General features: G+C 50.7%; 1 protein-coding gene across 2 annotated transcripts in view; it reads right to left on the bottom strand.

Annotated features, from left to right (window-relative positions):
* flnbl (filamin B, like) overlaps positions 1-23,727 on the bottom strand; it is an 88,623-nt gene that overhangs the window by 29,118 nt on the left and 35,778 nt on the right. For both annotated transcript variants that reach the window (XM_061219635.1, XM_061219634.1), the window contains exons 5-25: positions 21,345-21,463; positions 20,798-20,872; positions 20,332-20,494; positions 19,766-19,966; positions 16,824-16,961; positions 16,287-16,413; positions 14,671-14,807; positions 13,949-14,142; positions 12,920-13,033; positions 11,993-12,136; positions 10,458-10,581; positions 9,383-9,543; positions 8,859-8,949; positions 8,463-8,632; positions 8,021-8,138; positions 6,630-6,892; positions 5,455-6,052; positions 4,530-4,703; positions 3,778-3,940; positions 3,216-3,376; positions 636-803 (exon numbers count right to left, since the gene is read on the bottom strand). In XM_061219635.1, coding sequence (XP_061075619.1) covers positions 636-803; positions 3,216-3,376; positions 3,778-3,940; positions 4,530-4,703; positions 5,455-6,052; positions 6,630-6,892; positions 8,021-8,138; positions 8,463-8,632; positions 8,859-8,949; positions 9,383-9,543; positions 10,458-10,581; positions 11,993-12,136; positions 12,920-13,033; positions 13,949-14,142; positions 14,671-14,807; positions 16,287-16,413; positions 16,824-16,961; positions 19,766-19,966; positions 20,332-20,494; positions 20,798-20,872; positions 21,345-21,463 — 3,603 coding nt within the window. The remainder of the gene's footprint in view (positions 1-635; positions 804-3,215; positions 3,377-3,777; positions 3,941-4,529; positions 4,704-5,454; positions 6,053-6,629; positions 6,893-8,020; positions 8,139-8,462; positions 8,633-8,858; positions 8,950-9,382; positions 9,544-10,457; positions 10,582-11,992; positions 12,137-12,919; positions 13,034-13,948; positions 14,143-14,670; positions 14,808-16,286; positions 16,414-16,823; positions 16,962-19,765; positions 19,967-20,331; positions 20,495-20,797; positions 20,873-21,344; positions 21,464-23,727) is intronic.

Raw genomic sequence — 23,727 nt, 5'->3', positions numbered from 1 at the left:
CCACCGTGTCGTCCGCTAGAACACACAACCCTCACCGTCACCCCACCGTGTCGTCCGCTAGAACACACAACCCTCACCGTCACCACACTGTCCGCTGGGCAGGGAACTGGCCCAGCCAGGGCTGAACCAGCACAGCCAAAGCTGAACAAGCACAGCCAAAGCTGAACCAGCACAGCTCGAGCTGAACCAGCACAGCCAAGGCTGAACCAAGCACAGCCCAAGCTGATTTTCATTGCTGTTCAGTGGTAGACCAGGGACTCGAGTCCAGACCAGGAGGGCTGCAGTGTCTGCAGTCGTTTTGTGGTTTCCCTAAAATTGCCAGCTAACGTGCACCTTCTAAACAAGGTGCATACACTTACCAACCAATGGCTTAAACCCTGAAGACCAGCAGCCCTCTACGACTGTGTCCTGAGATCTCAGCTCAAAAGCCTAAAGACTGATACATCTCCACCTAATAGTGCTAAAAAGAAAGCATACTGCATCAGTCAGATATCAATTTCTTGGATTGGAGACAGAGAGACTACTAAGGGAAGACAAACAGTTAAGGGGGGTAAGAAAATGAATGGAGAAAGTAAACATTAAAGAACATCATTGTCTGGTGAGTGCGTGAGTGGGGTGGGGGGGGGGGGGGTCACCTTTAGGAGCAGTCACGGCCACTGAGAGAGGTGCCACGCCTGCCTTGCTGCAGTCCACGGTGAACATCTGCGGGATTTTGGCTCTGACCCCGGAGGTCACCCCGGGTCCGGAGACCTTCACCTTGCTGGGGTCCACCATGTCCTTCACGGGCACCTTGAAGGGGCTCCCTGTGGGGTTTAACACACAGTGAGGGGGGTGGGGGGGGGGCACGCTTCCAAGAGTTCCTGGAGCTACATCAGGCCAATTACTGACATTTTTAATGATTCAAAGAGCTTCGCTACCTCCACACCAAAAACCACCGCACTTGGTTAAAATCAGTGATCAACCGATGGCAAGTGGATCAAAAGATGGCAACCTAATGTCGGGCAAACTTGTCCTGGGCGAGACTGATGGGATATTTGTGAGTGTGCTTCTTTATAAAATACAGGTCACTGCATTCAATAAACAGGGCATAAGAAAGGAATTATACCGTGCTTAATCCATGTGGGAGAGTACAGAATATGATATCTATACATACAGAAGGGAGACAATGTCCCCTGACGGGTTCTTCGTTAGTTACAATAAGTTCTGGAAATGAATTATGGTACCTCACTGCAACACACACGAGAGTGGTCTATGATGAGCACAAACAAACACGAGTTACTGAGCTGATACTGTAAGGTTCTCGTAAGGGTGTAACAACCGCAAACTAAACATCAAGTTAAACGCCACTCAAAATGAAGCAAAGAGTCGTCGTCGTAGTAGTTGACAAGAACGTTTACTGTTGACTCCTTCACCATGACATGGAGTGAAAACTCCGGATACGTTTTTCGTCAAGTAACCCTCAGTATTCAGGGTTAAAAATGGATGATACATGTGATGTGCGCAAATCCGAACAATAAGCCACAGGTGTCAGGGGTATGAGGTAGTATTGAAGAAAGGGATGCCCACAATGGATTAAATGATCCCAAACAAGATAAAAAGGCACATGTTTGTACCTGTAGAGGTCTTTGTATTGTGTTAGGTACAGGTATTACTCATAGCAGGGCTGCCCAACCCTGTTCCTGGAGACCGACAGCCTTGTTGGTTTTCACTCCAACCCCAACAAAGCACACCTCATTCAACAGCTAGAGCAGGGCTGCCCAACCCTGTTCCTGGAGATATACCGACCTGCAGGTTTTTCACACCAACCCTAACAAAGCACACCTCATTCAACAGCTAGAGCAGGGCTGCCCAACCCTGTTCCTGGAGATCTACCATCCTGTAGGTTTTTCACACCAACCCTAACAAAGCACACCTCATTCAACAGCTAGAGCAGGGCTGCCCAACCCTGTTCCTGGAGATCTACCATCCTGTAGGTTTTTCACACCAACCCTAACAAAGCACACCTCATTCAACAGCTAGAGCAGGGCTGCCCAACCCTGTTCCTGGAGATCTACCATCCTGTAGGTTTTTCACTCCAACCCCAACAAAGCACACCTCATTCAACAGCTAGAGCAGGGCTGCCCAACCCTGTTCCTGGAGATATACCGACCTGCAGGTTTTTCACACCAACCCTAACAAAGCACACCTCATTCAACAGCTAGAGCAGGGCTGCCCAACCCTGTTCCTGGAGATCTACCATCCTGTAGGTTTTTCACACCAACCCTAACAAAGCACACCTCATTCAACAGCTAGAGCAGGGCTGCCCAACCCTGTTCCTGGAGATCTACCATCCTGTAGGTTTTTCACACCAACCCTAACAAAGCACATCTCATTCAACAGCTAGAGATCTCATTGAGCTGCTAAACAGCACAATCAGCTGTGCCATATCAGGATTGAAAGTGGAAACCAACAGGGACATCAGATCTCCCAAACCGAATTAATTTCTCAGGACTGCAGTAAATGGAAATGATGAAAGCAGACTTTAATCAAGCCTAGAGATTATTTTTTTTCAGAATGCATGTTTTCATCACATACTTGCATTCTTCACAAACTCTGAGACATTTATTATCGCATGATTTCTTTGTAAGCAAATTCATAATTGAAACCACAGGGACCACAGCCAGTAAGACTCTGATGAAATTCCATGAAATTAGCATGCAATATCAGCGGAACGGGACTCTGACAAATGCAGTGGATTCCTCTGGTCAACATGACATGTTGTTGTCATGCACTGTCCAAAGAAAACGGAAACCACACACAGGACTCGTGGAGAAAATGGCACGGCAGCTCAACCAAGTAAGCTCTGTCCTCATGCTACGGCATTCCAGGCAATAAATCCATCCTGGAATGTTATTATTAATCTGTAAACAGCGCTTTTCAGACCCGTAATGTCCCCCCTGGCCCACGAGTCGGAACATGCTGCCCCTCCATCAGCCGTCAAAGAATGCAAGCGCTTGAAGTATGCACTTATGACGTAACTGATTACTCTGCTTAATCGTCAAGACAAAAAAGGACTGAAAAAAGCTCAGCATTTCCTGATTAATTGGGGAAAAATACATCCATGTTTTGCTTCTGTAGTCTTTCGCTTTTGTGCTTTTATGAACATATCTGGAGAATGACCTCTCTGCTTGCCGAAGAGCAGACGGTGTGGTTCAGAGACCGGGTTTTGGTTTTACCTGGAATGTGTTCGCCGCCGTATGTGATGTTGATGTCGTACAGTCCGGGCGTGTAAGGAACGTACTCCACACTGCAGCTGCCGTCCTTGTTGTCTTTGCACGACATCTTGGACTCGGATGGACCCTCCACCGTGATTCCCAAACCACCGACGCCGGCTCCTCTGTCAGAACAAAACGGAGAAAATGGCAGCGTGGAGAAAGGCTCCAGAGAGATTGCAGGTTCAAATCTCGGGCGGGACAGTGCTGGCTGTGCCCTTGGCAGAGGCACTAGAAATGGCCTTGGTACGTAAGCAAGCTCCAAAAAAAATGTAGGAACCTGAAAAGTATCCCTGGATACCGACTTCAAAAAAAAAAACTGTACAAAAAAAAAAGCTACATCCTTATCACAAGACTGTTCCCATCTCCATCACTGGATCCAAAGCTCGGACGGAAACACGCCAACACAGAAGAGGGCCGACACCCAGCTTGAGAAGGCACAGTCACACAAGGAGACGAAACGCCCCGTTTCACAGCCCCGCACGATGCCCACGGCACGAGACCAGGCGGAGGAGGGGACCCTCACCTGGTGATGATGGAGAAGTGGTTGGGCTGGTCCGTCAGAGCTCCCTGGAGCCCGGGGCCCTTGGCCGTCACCCGCGTCGGGTCACACCCCTCGGCCACGCACACCTGGAAGGGGCTCTTGGGAACGGGGGTCTCGTCATACAGAACCTCCACACTGTGGACCCCTGCCGCACAACACACACAGTCAGGCCCCGCGACGCAGCACACAAAGCCTGGAGGCGCTCTAGAGCAGGGCTGCAGTCAGCATCTTAATGAAGCCGCCTAATGAAGCACAGCTATGCCAAGAACAGTCCATTAACCCGCTTTCACTAAACCCCAAAAATAAAGCAGCTTCATTTAATTTTAAACCGCCAAAAATATTTTGCATGAAGAAACAACCTGTCCACTCATCACATACTTTGTCATCAAATTTCAAGTTGAAAAAAGTTTCCTCTGCTGCTAAACATAGTGGCGGGTCATTTTTCACCATTAAGACAACACAAGGGTTAAGATCCTACCCCAAGCCTTTTATACAGTCACATCAACTGACGTTTATTTTTTTTAATGTGCTACACGGCACATAATTCCTTTGGAAAGAGCGGGGAAATGGTTAATTGCTGAAATTTTGACAACTGCCAAAATGTACACTATTATTCGTATTTTTGGAAGAACTAATTTGGTTTTTGGTCTTATTTGACCCAGAGAAAAACGAACACCCACAGGGGTGAACGTGCGTCATAACGGGCTGCACTTCGCCGCCCCGCGGCGGCGTACCGTTCTCGTAGGGCGTGTACTCCACGCCGTAGGTCCCGTCGGCCCGATCCACGATCACGCAGTCAGTGGTGGCGCCCGACGGGTTCTTCACCTGCGCCTTGATGTGGCTGCCGCCAGCCTTGGTCAGGGGGCGGGCGTCCACCGTGAAGTCAGTGGTGGCTTCCCGGAACACGCCTGTGGAAATGAATAAATAAATAAATAAACAAATAAATAAATACGGGACAGATTTAAAACATCAAGAGGAACCCACATCTATTCAGCCATTAAGAGCTCTAATCTCCCCTCTGCGGGCCAAATACATTTGAGTGAAAATGTCATCGCCATCCTTTCCCTCGGCCCAGGCTAAGTGAAGAGCTGAGGTCTGAGGTCATTGCTGAGGTCTGAGGCAGCAGCTTTAAAATAAGTAAACGCTAGAAGCTATGAGTCCAGGACAAACGAGAAGAAAGAGCGGAGATGTGCAGAACGGCATTTCACCATCGCACTCCCTTCAGACTGGTAATAACTGCCAGAAAATTGAATTAAAGTAGTTTTTTCATGATATGGAATAGTTTCATTTTTACCACAAATGTTCTTCACAACATCACTGTAAAAATCCCACTTAAGATTTTTTCAAATAAAATATACAACAAAAAGACTGTACAGTGAGTGTACCTTGACTCCAGACCTGTGCCTGCATTGCCAGCCAGTGATGTCATTTCTTCATGACCAGGAAATACTGACTTTCAGGCCCTTACTTGTCTCCATTAGCTCTGAGAGTGCGTGAAGGCACTGAGCCATTACATATGGCCTGAATCATTTGTCTCCGTCTGAGACATTTTAGGTTCTCGGGAAGCCATTCCCCAAAACGAGAAAAAAAATAATTGTACAGCAATTCTACACCAATAAGGAGGGGAAAAAAAAAAGGTCCAAGTAATAAAGCACTTACTCCCTCCTTCCACTCCGGGCCCGTACACCTTCACCTGGCTGGTGTCCACGGCCGGGTCCACCGGCACGCTGGCGGGGAAGCCGGGCACGGCCTTGCCCCCGTACTTCAGCGCCAGAGTGTACATGCCGGCGGTCAGCGGCACGTAGGTGACGGTGTAGGTGCCGTCCTTGTTGTCCAGAACCTTGGCCTTGGCCTTGGAGCCCGAGTCGGACACGGCCTCCAGGGCCAGCTGGCCCGGCCCGGCGCGGGCGCAGTCCACGTTCACCACGCCCGGCTCGCCCACCGTGCCCCGCTGGAGCCCGGGGCCCGACGCCACCACCTTGGCGGGGTCGAAGGGCATCTGGACGTCGGCGTGGAAGGGCGAGCCGGGCACGTGCACGTCCTCGAACAGGATGTTCACCAGGTACTCGCCCGGCTCCGTGGGCAGGTAGGACACCGAGCAGGTGCCGTCGCCGTTGTCCGAGCACTCGATCTTGGCCTCGGTGGGGCCCTCCACCGTCAGGCCCAGGCCGCCCGTGCCCGCGCCCTTGGTGTCGATGGTGAACTTGGCCGGGTCGCCCACCAGCCCTCCCTTCAGCCCCGGACCGAAGGCCTTCACCTGGGGAAGCCAAGAGTCCCATCAGCACCGAAAGGCCCTTCTACACAACAGACGCGACTACTGAGAACATCACAGTGTACCCCTGAGCTGGGGCGTTCTGTGTGTGTCTGTGTGTGTGTCTGTGTGTGTGTCTGTGTGTGTGTCTGTGTGTGTGTCTGTGTGTGTGTCTGTGTGTGTGTCTGTGTGTGTGTCTGTGTGTGTGTCTGTGTGTGTGTCTGTGTGTGTGTCTGTGTGTGTGTATGTGTGTGTATGTGTGTCTGTGTGTGTGTACAAGGACCAATACATTTCAGGACTTCATCAGGGAGGGGTCCTTACTGCGGTCTGGGGGCAGGGAGGGGTCAGTTGTACCTTACTGGAGTCTGGGGCCTGGGAGGATCTGGGGCCTGGGAGGATCTGGGATCTGGGAGGATCTGGGGGCAGGGAGGGCCTGGTCATACCTTGCTGGGATCTGGGGCCTGGGAGGATCTGGGGGCAGGGAGGATCTGGGGCCTGGGAGGATCTGGGGCCTGGGAGGATCTGGGGCCTGGGAGGATCTGGGGCCTGGGAGGATCTGGGGGCAGGGAGGGCCTGGTCATACCTTGCTGGGGTCTGGGGGCAGGGAGGCCTCCACGGAGAAGGGGCTGCCAGGGACGGGGCTGCCGTCGTAGCTGACGTCCACGCTGTAGCAGCCCTCCTCTTTGGGGATGTACTTCACCACGCTGCTGTCCTTCCTGCGCTGAGGCTCCACCGTGCAGGGCACGGCCTTCTGGGAGGGGCTGGTGACCCGCACATCCAGCTTGCCCTGACCTCCCGCGCCCTGCGTGTCCACCGTGAACTTCTGGTCCTGACCCACCTCCACTCCTGAAGAACAAAAAGTGGTAACATTGTGAAATTATCAATGTCTGGTTTTCAATTCTTCAATTTAGCAGATGCTTTTAGGCCAAATTCAGCTTCCAGACTGGACTTGGAATGTGAAATTCCTCTGTAGACAGAACTTCACGGTTGTCCGCTTTGGAGTTACATGAAGTGTATTTCCTGGCTTTAAGAGTCCAAATGCCCCATACCAGCCATTGTGAAGCTGGACGGTTGTCAGCACATAGAAGTCTTTGAGATGATCAACAAAACACACCAAAACTTTTAAAAACATTTAAAAAATCCCAGAAAGTGAATTTGCAAAGACGTTTAGAAAAACAGGACTAAGGCTTGGATGAAGTAAACTGCCAATCAAATCAGTGCTGGGTGCCTCCATTCACACCGACAGTAAAACACTGAATGCTTGTGACCCGACTTACTCCTTTCAGAAGTGGCTTTTAATCGCATATAATGTTCAGAAATCGAGCCCTCACACTCGGGTTTGCCCACTGAAGCGCACTGTAGCAGTCTGAGGGGAGGAACCGCCAGGCCAGCAGCGGTGGAGGCAAATGAAGGCTGGAACATGCAGTAATTTAACTAATGCAAAACATCCTTCAAGCTTCTTCACGCGACCACATTCGTCCATGAATCTCGCAGCTCTGATTTACATCAAAAAATCAAACCGTAAAATTCAAATTTAAAAATCCGCTGGGGCGAATCCGCTTGAGAATAAACAGGCAGCGGGCGAAGCTTCCAGTGCCACTGCACTCAGGGAGATTGGGTCGGACTTGGCAGAGGAACCCTTGCGGGACTACTTTGTCTTCATTGCTACGAGTGTGGGGAGCGACAGCAGAAAGTCCTCCCTCAGGTTTCAAACAGTGTTTAAAAAATGTTTTAAAAGCCACCCGCCCCTCCACCCTGTGCCCTGTTCTTGTTCCACACAAGTTTTCCCATGTACTGTACATTCTCAGAATAAAAATAAATAAATAAATTTAAAAAAGTAGTACAACATGACATAAAAATTACCATCCCCGCAGTAGTTTGAGTTGGATGGAAAAACACGATGTGGTCCTTTACAGTCGGTTTGAAAAAAAGGGAAATTACGAGTCAGAATGAGCAGAACCAGAGACCACTCACTGCTCTCCAAGCCGTCCACTTGAATCTTGCTGAGGTCCAGAGGAGCCGCCACTCCCACGGAAAAGGGGCTTTTGGGAATTGGGTCGCCCCCGTAGGTCACCGCGACTGCCATCTCACCCTGCGGACCGAGCACACGAGCACACGAGCTGCACGTCACCGTGCCACGCTAGCATTCCCTCACACGCGCTCAATGTGCAGCGTCTTTCATACAGAACAACAGTTCTTTATTTAAAAATTGGCATTTCTTTATCCGGATATCTACCATAGCCAGAATGTTACGCATTAGACTATAATATAGAATACAGTATCGTACAGTACAGCACTACAGTCCCCAAACCAGGACTCCAGCCCAAGGCTCTCAGGTCTAAAGTCTCTCTCACTCGCGGGAACCGCGTTCTGGACCAGACTGGACCAGACCGCACCGCTGGAGGTTCCGGCCTACCTGCTGGACGGGGGTGTATTTGACGGTGTGGGAGTAGTCGTAGTTGTCTATGATCTCAAAGTCTCGCACAGGCTCTCCCTTGGCAGCACCGGAGAACTTCACGTCCACGGGGGCCTTGCCCGCCCCTTTGGTGAGAACGCTGAAATGTGTGGGTTTCCCGCACTCCACTCCTGCTCAGAAACAAACACAACACAACACAACACCTTAGCCCCCCGGTGTCCAAAGCAGAAAGCAATCCAACAATACAAATATAAACAGTAACAATATGAAGCAAAGACTGTTATGAAGCCATAGACAGCACAGAGTGAAGCACTAGAGCACTACAGACATCAGCAGGCGGCGCTTCCTCTCAGAACAGACGGCGGACCGCAGGTGGGCCTGCGGCGGGAAACCGACCTGCGCGGGACAGCCCGGGCCCCTCGGCCTTCACCTTGGAGGCGTCGTGAGAGGGCTCGACCTTCACACGGAAAGGACTGACCGGGATCTCCTGCGGGACACAGACACGGCTTTATCAACCTTTATTTACATTTATTTACCTTTATCTATCCAGGGTAAGTTCACTGCGCACGTGTGCTTTCGCAACGCCCTGTTATTGCCCCCCCCAAGTAGCCTAAACTGCATGTCTTTGGACTGTGGGAGGAAACCAGAGTACCCGGAGGAAACCCACACAGACACGGGGGAGAACATGCACACTCCACACAGAAAGGCCCCGGCCGACGGGGATTCGAACCCAGGACCTTCTGGCTGTGAGGGGAGTGGTGATGGCTGTCGTTCCTGTGTCCCCGTGCCACCCTATTTTTGCCCAATTTCCACACCTCCACAGACCTGAGACAACATCCCTCGTATGTTCGAGAAATGGAGTAATGCGGGGCGCCGTGGTGGAGACGGCACCGGACCGGACCGGACCGGACCGGACTCACCTGTCCGGCGAACAGCACTTTGATGGTGAAGCGTCCGGCCCCGGGAGGGGTGTACTTCACGGTGATGGTGTCGTTGGCGTTGGGAATGATGTCAAAGTCGATGTCCTCCTCTTTATCGCTGATGACGTTGGCATCACACTTGATCCCCACACTCACATCCCCTGAAAGAAGAAAGCTGGGTTACAGGCACTGAAATAATTCAAATACTTTTAACTGACCCGTACCTGCTGTCACCCAGCGCTCTTTGTAAATAGTGCTCCGTGAACCTCTGTACTACCACACGCAAACAACAATCAAACTCAGTCGCAGGGGAGGTCCCATGTGTAGCTGTTGGAGGTCATTCCCAACTGAAGCGAAAAAGATTTCCCCCAAAAGCACCATCATTCCCTAATTTCAGACAGGCTTTAGTTACAGACCTAATGATAGAACAGTGCATGTGTTTTTAATCACTGCACATGTATTTGTATATGCCATGTGTATGTCTAGGTTTCTGTATTTGTCTGGGTACCTTTACTGTCTGAGTTTGCTTTAACCCCTGTGAGAGAGACATGTGTCTCAGTGGGACTCTTCCAGCTAAAGTAAAAGACAAATACAATGAAATGAAAACTGTAAGGACCTGTCTGGACTGTCCAAAACGCATAAGCAACTTCAATAAACGATTAAAAACCAAAGATGAAACTGTGGATGAAATTCATTTTTCCAACACAACGGCTCAATATTTCTTATTCCTTTCACGTCACTCTCGGGGAGAAGCAGCAGGAGGGCAAGAGGCCAGGTTCACACAGAACCCACATCAGCATCAAAGAAGGTTTGATAAAATAGGCCCACGCCAAAGAGCCAAATAATTAACCAAAACCAAAAACAAGCACCACACGGCCGTGTTCAAACCACGTTCCTCCACCCTTTCCCATCAGTGGTGTTTCTCCGCCCATCCCACTCAATGATATTCCGGGATTCTTCCAATGCATGTACTTTTGCACCGTCACCCTGCAGCCGTTGGAAAAATGGGTCTGGCAGCAGTGGGAATGTTGGGAACGGGAATGTTGGGAGCGGGAATGTCGGGAGTTGGATTCACCTTCCCCAGCGTCTGTGCAGTCCACGGTGAAGTGTGTGGGCTCGTTGGCTTTGAGCCCCGTCCTCTCCACGCCCGGACCGTACACTTTCACCTTCTGTGGGTGACTCCCCTTCCCGACGTTCACCTGGAACGAGAGAGGCCCTCTGTCAACAGGAGACTGAAGGAGCAAACGAACTTCTCAGATTCGTTCCACACTTTCTGCACATTTAGAGTAAGACACAAATCTTAAAACCAATGCTTCGCCATCCATCGACTAGGTCTGCACGTGGATCATAGTGTCTATTCAGTTCCGTAAGTGTGAATGTGATATTTTAGTGAAATACCCATGGACACATACTCCCCTCCCCCCTCCCAATAAATAACTACTAAGGTGCCAAAAAAACTGCCAGAGACATTTATTGAGGAACAGTGATATTGTGCTCATTCCACGTTGACTCAAGCGATCTTGAGCGTTTCTGAGGACCAGGGGAAGTCTCGGGGACGTGGGGCCGGTTCGGTCTCGCTCCCGCGCAGGCCACGCCGTGTCGAGCGCTCCGGGCGTCCGAAAAAGAGGTCCCGCAAATCCCCGTCTCTCTAGACCGCGGATGATGTCACTCTCGTGAAATGAAGGCCTCGCTCTCTGCGGTTTTAGGCTCGTAGCAAAGTCTGTTTTTTCAGGCTGAAGCGAACAGCGATTCTGTCCCCGACACTGGGCCAAAAAAGAAAGAAAAACTTCTCCGAGATGAAAGCAAAGTCCTTCAGAACATTCACACACTTTATTTTAGCCAAGTGGGGGGGCGAAAGTTCTCTCTTGACGAATGTTTTCTTTTGTGACTTTTATTGAAATTTACTTTCTGGACCATTGAAATCAAACATGCCTGTTTCTGCTCCCTGAAAACTTATCCAAAACAATCTCATGGCTGCCATTTTACATTGGGGATTTTAATCAGAAATCTGTTTCCTGCTTATTAATTGAGAGGATTTCTTCATTGAAATGATAGCTAAAGCAGCATATTGCACATAATCATCTTCCAATCAAAGCTTATATAAATATGAGTAAGTTATTGAGTAAAAAAAAAAGTTCTTCATAAACTGTTGAAAACAAAGAACCATGTTCAGAAATGTACAATGACAAAAAATGCATTTTAAAGGTATGACAAATATTAGATTATTAAAAAAATAATTAAAAAGATTTAGCACAATCAAATATGAAATCAAATCTCTTCATTAACCTTTCTGGAAAACTACAATGTCCCAGTCACAGTGATATCTTTATACTTCTGCCTCTTACAATTGGCCTGTTCATTCAGTCATTCAGTTAAATTACTGCTGCAATATAAAAAAAAAAAAATACTTGAAATCCCTGAAAAGCTCCCAAAAATATTTCATGGTGAAAGTCAGAGAAATCCGGTGGCGTTTAAACGTGACCCCTCATCCCAGGGCTACTGCGCTAAAACGACGCGGCGCTCCATGGTAAAGGTCGTGATCACGATGAGAGGTCGCGCCCTGCGGATGACGCCCCCCGCTGTGACCTCTGACCCCCGGGCTGGGCTTACCCGGAAGGGGCTGCTGGGCACGCTGACTCCGCCCCAGGCCACGGCCACCGTGTGTTTGACGGGAGTGCTGGGCGTGTAGGAGCAGGCGAAGGTCCCATCCCCTTTACTCTTCACCTTCACGTCCACGGGAGAGCCCTCAGCCGTCTGCGGAGCACGGACACAGCGTGTGAACACCACACGCCACAACGCTGCCACAACGCTGCCACAACGCTGCCACAACACTGCCACAACACTGCCACAACACACGCGCCACACACACACTGCCACAACACTGCCACAACGCTGCCACAACGCACACGCCACACACACACTGCCACAACGCTGCCACCACGCTGCCACAACGCTGCCACAACGCTGCCACAACGCACACGCCACACACGCCACACACACACTGCCACAACGCTGCCACCACGCTGCCACAACGCTGCCACAACGCTGCCACAACGCTGCCACAACGCACACGCCACACACGCCACACACACACTGCCACAACGCTGCCACCACGCTGCCACAACGCTGCCACAACGCTGCCACAACGCTGCCACACACACACACACACGCCACGATTCTCCTGACCCACAATCCCCACGCAACCCTTCTTGGATATTCAAAAGTCAATTTCTGTGACAAACACCCCAAGGCAGCACAGCCAGCACAGACAGACTGCACGTGCGCAATGCAGCCATTGCTTCAAACCCAACACAACACACGATATGACTAACCAGCAGGGACATCAACAAAGTAGGAAAAAAAAGGGTTGCAACCCAAAATGGCTGACGTTTCATCCTTGGCTAAGGAGGACCAAAATTTGTGATCAGATATTATTTCTGCCACGACTGCTGCCCATAGTCTCTTTCTCCTCTCTCTCTCCATTTCTGCGTGACGTTCTCTCTCTTCCTCTGGCGAGAGGGCGGAGGACTCTCTCACCTGGGCGAAGACCCTCAAGGGCGCTTTCCCGGCGTCTTTGGCGTCCACGGTGAACTCCGCAGGCTTGTTGATAATGCAGCCCGTCTTCTCCAAGCCGGGCCCGTAGGCCTCCACCTGGGAAGCACAGATTGTACATTTAACGACTCTGTGTGTCACGCACGGGGCATTGTACATTTAACGACTCTGTGTGTCACGCACGGGGGCGGTGCTGTTTGCCGCGGTCGGGGAAACGGCCTCGCGACTCAAGTGCACAAGTCTGATTCCCAGGTGACGACTGCTGTCGTGCCCTTAAGGCAAATACTTTTGCCAAATTGATTTATGGTCAACAGCCACGGTAAGAACAGGGCGTTCTACATTACATAAACAGTTTGCTGTGTCGCAGAGTAAACCAGCGTGTTTTGTGTACGACAGTAAACACACTGCTCTCCCTGCTCTCGAGCAAAACACACCATATCTCCATATTCTACGGTAAGAACAGTGCGTTCTACATTACATAAACGATTCTCTGTGTTGCAGAGTAAACCAGAGTGATGTGTGTTCTGTAGTGTGTTCTGCAGAGAGCTCCAGAGTGCTGTGTGTTCTGCAGTGTGTGTTCTGCATTGAGCTCCAGCGTGCTGTGAGTTCTGCAGTGAGCTCCAGAGTGCAGTGAGTTCTGCAGTGTGTTCTGCAGTGTGTTCTGCAGTGAGTTCTGCAGTGTGTGTTCTGCAGTGTGTGTTCTGCAGTGAGCTCCAGAGTGCAGTGTGTTCTGCAGTGTGTTCTGCAGTGAGTTCTGCAGTGTGTTCTGCAGTGTGTGTTCTGCAGTGAGCTCCAGAGTGCAGTGTGTTCTGCAGTGTGTTCTGCAGTGAGTTCTGCAGTGTGTGTTCTGCAGTGTGTGTTCTGCAGTGAGCTCCAGAGTGCAGTGTGAGTTCTGCAGTGAGTGTTCTGCAGTGAGTGTTCTGCAGTGAGTGTTCTGCAGTGTGTTCTACAGTGTGAGTTCTGCAGTGTGTTCTGCAGTGAGCTCCAGGGGGCGGAAGGGGCAGCAGGACTGGCCTTGGCCGGACTGAAGGTGCTGTTCTCGGGGGCGATGCAGGCCATGAAGGGGCTGTGCTCGATGTCCTCTTCGTCACACATGACGTGCACGGCGTACTCTCCCGCCTCCGTGGGCCAGTACTTCACGTCGCACGAGCCGTCGTTCTGGTCCACGCACTCGATCTTGGCCTGGGACGGACCCTCGATGGCGAAGCCTGCAGCCGGGCCGAGGGGACAGGACTCTCTCAGCGTGCATCCCGGACTAAACCCAGTCACCTCCTCTCAGCGCGCATCCCAGACTAAACCCAGTCACCTCCTCTCAGCGCGCATCCCAGACTAAACCCAGTCACCGCGGGCATCGTTCACACACATAATCGCAGGGGGAAAAGTCCTCCCAGGCCCAGAATTGGTTGCTGATTTACAAGAATTCAAATTTGCACACACTTTGGCCCAAGAGGGCAGCCCTGATCAATACCCCTCCTTGTCTTAGGAATGTCAAACTCTAAGTCACGGGACGTCTCCCGGACGGGGGGTTTTTTGTGTTGTAATCGTGCGATCATCAGGCGGTTGGTGTTTATGGACTTTTGAGCCAATCAATGATCTGAATGCAAGCGCCAGAACGACACCTGAGACCACCACACACAGAACCTCCTTTCTGCTTTCTTTCATCAGGCTGTAGCCACCTCTGCCGTAAAACAAACGGGAGGACGGTGCTGATCATTTCAAAGACGCAAAAAACTCACCCAGCACCCCGACGTCCGTGCCCACGGACTCCACCACAAAGTCGGCCGACTTTCCCACCATGCCGCACTCCAGGCCCGGTCCAAAGGCCCGGATCTTCTGGGGCCCGGCCTCTGGGCCCACCTGGACCTCAAACGGACTGGCGGGGGGGGAAGGGGGGAAAGGCAGTTAGGGACGGGGACATCCAGCACGTTGCAGCACAATCCCTCAGTGTTATCCCTGTACTGCTGACGGTAACCTGCAGAGCCGAGTAAACTTAGTGTCTGGAGAAAAGGGGGAATAAAGCCCGCAGCTCTCTCTGAGGCATTTCAGCAGCAGTTCATGCCCAGACACTGGTGCTGCGAGACATTTGCTTTAGTATGTGGGCACGCCCCCCCCCTCCCCAAATGACCACTGCGGAGTTCAAGTACACCTCTCATCAGCACTGGCCACAACAGACCCAGCCCCCTGGCAACAGCACTCCGGTCCACACAGTCATGAATATTTATTTTAACCCACCCTGATGAAGTACGGGGAACATACCTTCACGCCTGATAAACATCCACAACGGTTAACTTCACACGATTTCCACAGCCATTTTAAATCCGTCCTCCGCTATGTGAAATAAAACAATATCGCAACTTCCTGCCGTGAAATGACCATTTCCCTCAACACTGAATCCAACCTCGCACGCCCCCCCCACCCCCCCCCACCCCCTTCTCAAAACAAAACCATACTAAAAATAGCCCCGTCGTTTCCAACCGTGCGCCCCAATTAATCGGTCTGCTTTAAACGGAGCGCATTCATCAGTCTGGGCCAGAGGCGCTCATGGGAGACGAATGCAGACGCTGCAGAGAAACGCCCCGCTCAGCGCAAACACGCCGAACACCCGTCTGCTCAGCTCCCAGGAGGGGGAGCCAATCAGGGCCCTTCCCCAGGCGAGAGACCAATGAGGTCATTCCCAGCTCTCTTCCTGCTGCTCGACCACAACCACACCTGCATGGGGAGAATGCAGGCACCCTGCCCGACCCAAATGCTGGCACCCGGCCCGACCCAAACGCTGGCACCCAGCACCCTGCCCGACCCAAACGCTGGCACCCTGCACCCTTGCCTGACCCAGCCTCCACCTCCGACACACAGACTGGTTCCAGCTCGCCCTGAGGCACGCACCGAACTCGCGTTTCCACACACACAAAAAAAGCATTTTGTAGCCAAAAATACAACGGCAGGTTATCACTACATTTCGAGTTTCAAACAAAACATACACACACACACACACACACACACACACACACACACACACACATACACACACACACACAGCTCCAGAGCGGAAACCAAACCAAAACATTTACGCGCAGCTGAGAAATTGTGCAGCTGAGAAATCGTTTCCCAGTCACAGAGACGAAGATTCAACCAGGCACTTTCAATATTTACCCAATGGCAGACTCCCTGAAGCCAAGAGAGGATTTATGGCAGAAATAATAGAATGTACTAGAATAGGAGCATTAACTACACTCGCAATGTAGAAATTTGCCTTTGGCTTCACAAGGGCATGAAGAACAGAAGCAGCATTCTTCAGACAGACGGTATAAAAACACCCGGAGCATTCCGCCGTGAGGGGGTTTGGAGGGCTCACCTTTTTGGGATATGCTGGCCGGCCCAGGTGATGGAGACGGTGTGCTTGCCCACGGTGTGGGGGTAATACTCGTACCCATAAACCCCGTCCAGGCTGTCCGTCTGCTTGACGGGTTCATCCAGGCCCTCTGTCAGAGAGGGGGGCAGCAGTGTCAGAATATGGGTCCTCCTCACAGGCCTGGACATTATTACTCATTAATCGCCCCCAGCCCAGCCCAGCCCAGCCCAGCCCAGCCCAGCCCAGCCCAGCCCATAAAATACCCCCAATACACAATACACTAAACTGTCTGTGGCTAGAGAACCTTAAGCCACAGACACTATAGACTCACCACTATAAATTCCTGCATTCTCTGCATCCCGTAACCCTTTCAGTCCCTAGAGTGCCATATGGCACTTTCAACCTTAAACCGTTTCATCAATCAAAATGGCCGCTATACTATTGTTTCGAGCCCCTACAGGATAATAATGGGGTAATGGAGAAGGTGCAACAGATCCGAAGAAGCTTCTAGACACGGGCAGAAAAAGGCCGGTCACTCACTGGGTCCCTTCACGGCCACCTTCAGGTCGCCGCTCCCGGCGTTGCGGGTGTCCACCTTGAAGTCGCCCACCTGCTTCACCCTCACCCCTCTGGGCTGCAGGCCGCGCCCGGTGGCCCGGCACGCACCCGCGTTGGAGGCTGAGAGACGGAAGCACAGCCACAGGTTAAAATGGGCCACAGCCACAGCCACAGCCACAACAATCGCAGACACCAAGCCTATACATGGGGTGGCGTTTAATGGAGTGATAACGGAACTACGAGCAGAAGCTGGTGTGAAGTCCCACAATGGATACATTGTACCCTGCTGCCTACCCCTGCCACAGAATGCGTTTGAATGCCATTTTGAAAGTTCATCAGTTGAATTCCCATTAATTTCCTGAACTGACTGAAAATAGAACACTTCCCAGGCTCACTCCTTCAGAAGAAGTGATCATTCACCTAGAGAAGGAATCTGGAAGGACAATGATCCAAAAAATTGTCTGTTTGCTTTGAATTCATGGCCTCAAACTCGGGGCCAAACTTTGTCCCAACAGGCCTACGAGGTCCCTGCAGCACGCTCACACACTCACACACTCACACACTCACACACTCACACACTCACACACTCACACACTCACACACTCACACACTCACACACTCACACACTCACACCACGGAAGCAGGTTAAATGAACCCTAAATACGGTAGAGACCAAAGGAAGACATCGACAGCATGAATAACGTTTCCCTTCATTGCAAGAACATGTCGCCGTGTTTCAGGGCAGACATGTTTTGATGAATTGGAGAAACTCGATATCGCCGAACAGTGCCAAATCTGCTAGCGCAGAGAGAGAGGGAGAGAGAGAGAGAGAGAGAGCTGCAGAGACTTGAAGGTGACGGAGTCTGGCAGCGACTCCTCGTACAAAATCTCCACCAACATTGTGTCAGCCAAGCGACCTGAGCTTCTGTTCTCCCCTGCACCGCTCAGAGTGAATGAACGAGGTTATTAAACTCGGGCTTCTCAAATTCAGGTCCGGTCTCCAGAAAGGACCTTCTGGCAGACAGCTGTTGCCTCGGCGCTGGAAGAATACTGGCGAAGGTCCTCCTTCAGTCTCTGCCTTTCGGAGGGAAATCCCACCGTCTGCACAACAGACACAGTGAATGACACACCCAACTGCCTTCACCGACAAGAATCCAGTCAGAAGCGAAACTACCATCCGACTACTTTATACACACACACACACGCACACACACAATAGAGCTAAACATGAACCCTAATTGTGATGTGACATTAAATGTGCTTCACATTACTCTTAAAGACTTCGTTGCGGACTATCAATGAAGACACAGGCGCGAGAATCAAATCCTGGAGGTCCTGCAGCGTTTTGCTTTTTTTTGCCTCTTTTCAGAACCAGTGATTCAATCATCCACAGGCTGAGGAAACCACACACCTTTGCTGCCAAGGTCTTAACAGGGTCCCGATCGAGAGGAAACCACAAACACTTGCACTGCGGGCCTCTAGAACTTGAGTTCATCATCGCTAAACTAAGAGACCTGTGCCATCCTCATTCATGGCACCAGAGAGAGAATTAATGGCCGTTCAGTCAGACTCGGGCTCCAGTGACTCCAGTCATGCAACATTCACACCTGATAAACAAGCCTGAGACCAGGCACCCTGTGCCCAGAGCCAGGGGAGGGGCTGCCAAATACGCAACGGAAACCATAGACACCCAGTCAACAGTAGCTTGCGAAAACCCCACAGCTTCGGAAATTCACAGAGGGAGGGAGACTGTTTGAAATAGCAAGTCTGCAAACAACATAGCTATCGTTTCCGTCACCAGCGTGGGATTACGATTTCCTCTTTCCTCACTGATAAAAACGCAGGAATAACAAAGAAAACTGACCGGACAATCGAGACTAAAACGGAAATGATGGCGTTCATGATAAATATCTTGCTTGGCTTGACAGTGCAGATTCTGGGGTTCTGGGAGAGGGGTCGGAGTCTGAGAATGATGTGTGATGATCGGAAATGTGAAACACCAGCTTGACTACCAGACTGTATTGTTCTAGGAGCAAAAATGCACACAGAATAAGAAGACCTTCTGTTCTTTTGTGTACAGTCAGCAGTAACAAATAACCACAGGGGGGAAACTGCAGGAAGACCCCAAATATATGACAAAACAGCAGGAGGTTTAGCAACAGTAATACATTTCAGCCGCTTTTAAACTGATGTACCGGGCCTCAAGGTCACCTTGCATATAGTATGTTTAAATTAATATTTTGGTAATTTAGCAGACGATTTTAATCCAAAGTGCACAGGTTCTTCAACAAGTTAAAAACATCAAATCCATAAATAGCAAAACATGAGTGGTCTTGCTGGGGAGTAGGGAGCAGAACGGAGTGGTCTTGCGGGGGAGTAGGGAGCAGACCGGAGTGGTCTTGCGGGGGTGTAGGGAGCAGACCGGAGTGGTCTTGCGGGGGGGTAGGGAGCAGACCGGAGTGGTCTTGCGGGGGGGTAGGGAGCAGACCGGAGTGGTCTTGCGGGGGGGTAGGGAGCAGAACAGAGTGGTCTTGCGGGGGGGTAGGGAGCAGACCGGAGTGGTCTTGCGGGGGGGTAGGGAGCAGAACGGAGTGGTCTTGCGGGGGGGTAGGGAGCAGAACAGAGTGGTCTTGCGGGGGGGTAGAGAGCAGAACGGAGTGGTCTTGCGGGGGGGTAGAGAGCAGACCGGAGTGGTCTTGCGGGGGGGTAGAGAGCAGAATGGAGTGGTCTTGCGGGGGGGTAGAGAGCAGAATGGAGTGGTCTTGTGGGGGTGTAGGGAGCAGATCGGAGTGGTCTTGCGGGGGGGTAGGGAGCAGAACAGAGTGGTCTTGCGGGGGGGTAGAGAGCAGACCGGAGTGGTCTTGCGGGGGTGTAGGGAGCAGACCGGAGTGGTCTTGTGGGGGGGTAGGGAGCCAGGCACACACCTGGGGCGACACTGACGGCGAAGGGGCTTTTTGGGATGGCGACGCCCCCGAAGGTGACCGCGACGGTGTGGGGCCCGGCCTGCACGGGCTTGTAGGTGCAGCGGAACACGCTGTCGCCCTTGTCCTCCATCATCACCTCCACCGTGTCCTTACAGCCCTGGGGGTCCTTAATCACGGCCGTCACATCCCCCACGCCCGCACCTGGGAGAGACCGAGCTGCTGTCACTCAAACATCTCAAATTTGAAGAGAGCATTATTACATGTATTTGGGTTTTTTTTTTTGAGTGAGTGGGGAAACGAAATCCCCAGTACAAAAAAGTGATATCAAACAATGTGTGTGTGTGTGTGTGTGTGTGTGCGTGCGCTGTGCTCTAACGGTGATGATGCTCGTGTGTGTGTGTGTGTGTGTGTGTGTGTGTGTGTGTGTGTGTGTGTGTGTGTGTGTGTGTGTGTGTGCGCGCGTGTGTGTGCGCGTGTGTGGTGTGTGTGTGTGTGTGTGCGTGTGTGTGTGTGTGTGCGCGTGTGCGAGTGTGTGTGCGTGTGTGCGTGTGTGTAAGTACACAAACCTGCGGTGTAAATGTCGAAGTAGGTGGGTCTGTTGGCGATGTTGCCCAGAGGCTCCAGGCCGGGGCCCTTGGCGGTGACCTTGGTGGCGTCTCCTTGCGCTTTGTCCACGTTCACCTCAAACGGACTCTTTGGGATCGGCTGTCCCGCAAACAGCACACTCACCTGTGAGCAGGACACAGTGCACACACAAGAGCATCATCACCGTTAGAGCACAGCACACACACACACACACACACACACACACACACACACACACACACACAAGAGCATCATCACCACCACCACCAACAACACACAGTGCGCACACAAGAGTACACATGAAGCTAAACTGCTTCAGTAAAACACTCCCAGGCTAAATTAAGGTTCGTGATAGGCAGACTAATTGAAGCAGGCATCTGACGTAGTGAGACACCTCTGACCTTTGAGCTCTGAACTTTAGACCATGAGGTAATATCGATACTCTACCTTGTGCGGGCCCATGACTTTGGGTACATAGGTCACACCGTACGTCTTCTTGCCCTCGTTTGGAACAGCTTTAACCTGAAAGGCACAAAAGAAACATAAATAGCCTGAAACCTATTTCCATACACTCACACAGTAACAATGCCTCGGGCGGTTTAAGCAAATTAGCTGTATGTTTCATGCATCTCCCTTTCATAAAGGATAACAATAACCGCATAACAAGCCTGTGACATGGGCGGCCTTGTAGGGGGACCGTCACTCAACACGCATTTCAGCCAGGAAAGTCGATGACACATTTAACCTTCGGGTCTAAACCAGTGGCAGGCTGCAGTCTGTTCATTTTCCGCTCGGGGTTCAGTTCCATTTCAGTTCAGTCTGAAATAAATCAACTGAAATTCCAGTTCTTGCGATGACGCTCATGTTTCTAATAAAGGTGACTGAATTACAATTATCTTCCGGAAATGCCGAGACTAAAATGGAAGCACCGCCAACGTGAGACGCCTGAAACACTCGACGGGAGGGCGAGACTTCGGGGACGAAATGGACCCACCTCCTCCGTGGTGCCCGCGGGGTCCTCCACGTACACGGTCACCTGCCCCTGGCCGGCGCTGAAGGTGTCCACGGTGAAGATCGCCGGCCGCAGCACCCGGTTGCCCGCCGGCTCGATACCTGAGGACGGAGCGCGGGACAGGGAGCGTCAGAAACAGAAGCGCGTTTGGATACGGGCACGGGACGCGTCCATGCCACCGCACGGCATGATGGGACAGCGACTCAGGATGCAAAGCAGCGTTCCCTCTACGGGAAAACACCAGAGGACAGTATCAGATATGCTGGACCAAAGAAGGGCAAGCGTTGATGGGATGTGAATGGAGGATGGGAGATGACTCAAACCGGCCTACTCTATAAGACAGAAAACAACATGCACACAGTCAGTCTTGCACACACAGTCAGTCTTGCACACACAGTCAGTCTTGCACACACAGTCAGTCTTGCACACACAGTCAGTCTTGCACACACAGTCAGTCTTGCACAAACAGTCAGTCTTGCACACAGTCAGTCTTGCACACACAGTCAGTCTTGCACACACAGTCAGTCTTGCACACAGTCAGTCTTGCACATCTCCAATGAAACAATACAGATCAGAGGGGATCCGCTGGGACTCCATCGTCCTTGTTGAACAGGCACTTCCTCACGTTGTGTTATATTGTGTTCCCATTCATAGAATGTGTCGTTATGTCCGTTGGCCGTGAATCTTTTTTAAAAGATGGGAATTTCATTTTTGAAAACAATCTTTTTTGAGACTCACTGGTATAGATGCTGCTAAACTGCCACAGATTCAGTCATACAGAGTTTACAGTAATTATACTACTGTAATTACCATGTTCCAATGTTTAGGTTTTCGAACAGAAGCTGAATAGTACCCAGTTCTCAGTTACAGATTAAAGCTTACACTGCAAGTTGAAAGTATTAGCCTGTTTTAAGTTACAATTTACTTTCTCATGTGAAATTCTCACCCCATTGGCAAATCTTCAACTCAGTCAAACTGTCTCAACTCATTGGCAATTTGTTGTTTTATTTAGCAAATGAGCATGAGAAATGAGATTTTAAGTCTAAACATAAGATTAAAACTTGTTTTGTTTTCGCAGTGTAGTGATTTCTCCAACATGACAACCTGACCGCATTGTTTTTAATCTCGTAATGCGAATATGTACGCTTTTGTATTGGTGCGTGCCGGCCAGGACCCCCTAAATAAACGATGACAAGCTCAATGGCGTTCTGGCCTGGATTAATCAAGGAAATAAAATAAAAACAAGTCAATCTCTCCTCACTTCACAGATTACACTGGAACCCGCCCTGGTCACAGCCATTCATGCAACAGGCCGTCTCCCCCCAGACATTTCCATCCTCAAGTTAAAATGTTAAGATTTTCAATTAAAATCCCACATTCGTCAGCGCTGGAAATCCTTCGGTCACCTCTATTCGCTTCTTATATTCCACCAGAGTGTGCAAAATGGCTCTCCAGACTGACTAGTGCCTTTGTTTAGCGGGAGATTAGCATTAATCAGGCACCAATCAGATGCTGCGGGGACAGGGTGATTATATTGGCGAGAGTCGGCTCTGGTTGTAATTTCCTGCCCACTTTCGCGTGTCATTGAAGATTGATTCACTTATCAAAATAATGAGCTTGTGCAGCAGTCTGGACTACTGTCAGGACGATTGGTGGCCAGTTGAGTCATGTCTCTGAGCAAAGTATTCCCTGCCAAAACAAGGCCACAGTATTTGCACAGCAAATTCAGAGAAAGTCTCTATATACAGGATGTAAATACTGTACCCACACACACACACGTGAATGCACATGTAGGCACATAAAGGAACAGATCTGAGCATATATGTGCATTCACACGGATACGATAAGCACACACACAGGCCCACACATGGCTTATACATAGGATGCCATTCTGACGCATGTCCTCTTGAAGGAGGACTACGCAATGTGTAAAAATGAACAAAAAAAAGCGCTATCAAAGACCAATGTTTCAATAGCATCTCATGGTCTCACTAATTCTTCCACCATAATCCATAATGAATTCAAGAATTAACCCAATTTTTAAATCTGTACACTCGTTGGAGGGAGAACATAAATAAAAGGTCACTGGATAAACAAAAGCTACACGGCTTTTGAAACTGTAGAATACACTCATTGGTCATGGTACTCCACTTGTTTGGAAATAGTACCCCGATGTTTTCATCTCTTTTTAAGGGAAAGACAGGTGGTGAGGTAACCCCAGTGTCACTTGAAGAATCACGCAAGTTGTTTCACTGAGAGGCCAAATCTGGAGGTCTTTTTACCATAATTGCAATTGGATGGCGTTTCCCATTGCAGTGTAGTTTATCGAACATTCTCTAAATCCAGTCCTGGAGGGCAACACTGG

This window comes from Conger conger, chromosome 14 (assembly GCF_963514075.1).
Source record: "Conger conger chromosome 14, fConCon1.1, whole genome shotgun sequence".
In the NCBI taxonomy this organism is placed as follows: Eukaryota; Metazoa; Chordata; class Actinopteri; order Anguilliformes; family Congridae; genus Conger; species Conger conger.
This window is presented reverse-complemented; position numbering and strand designations above follow the sequence as displayed.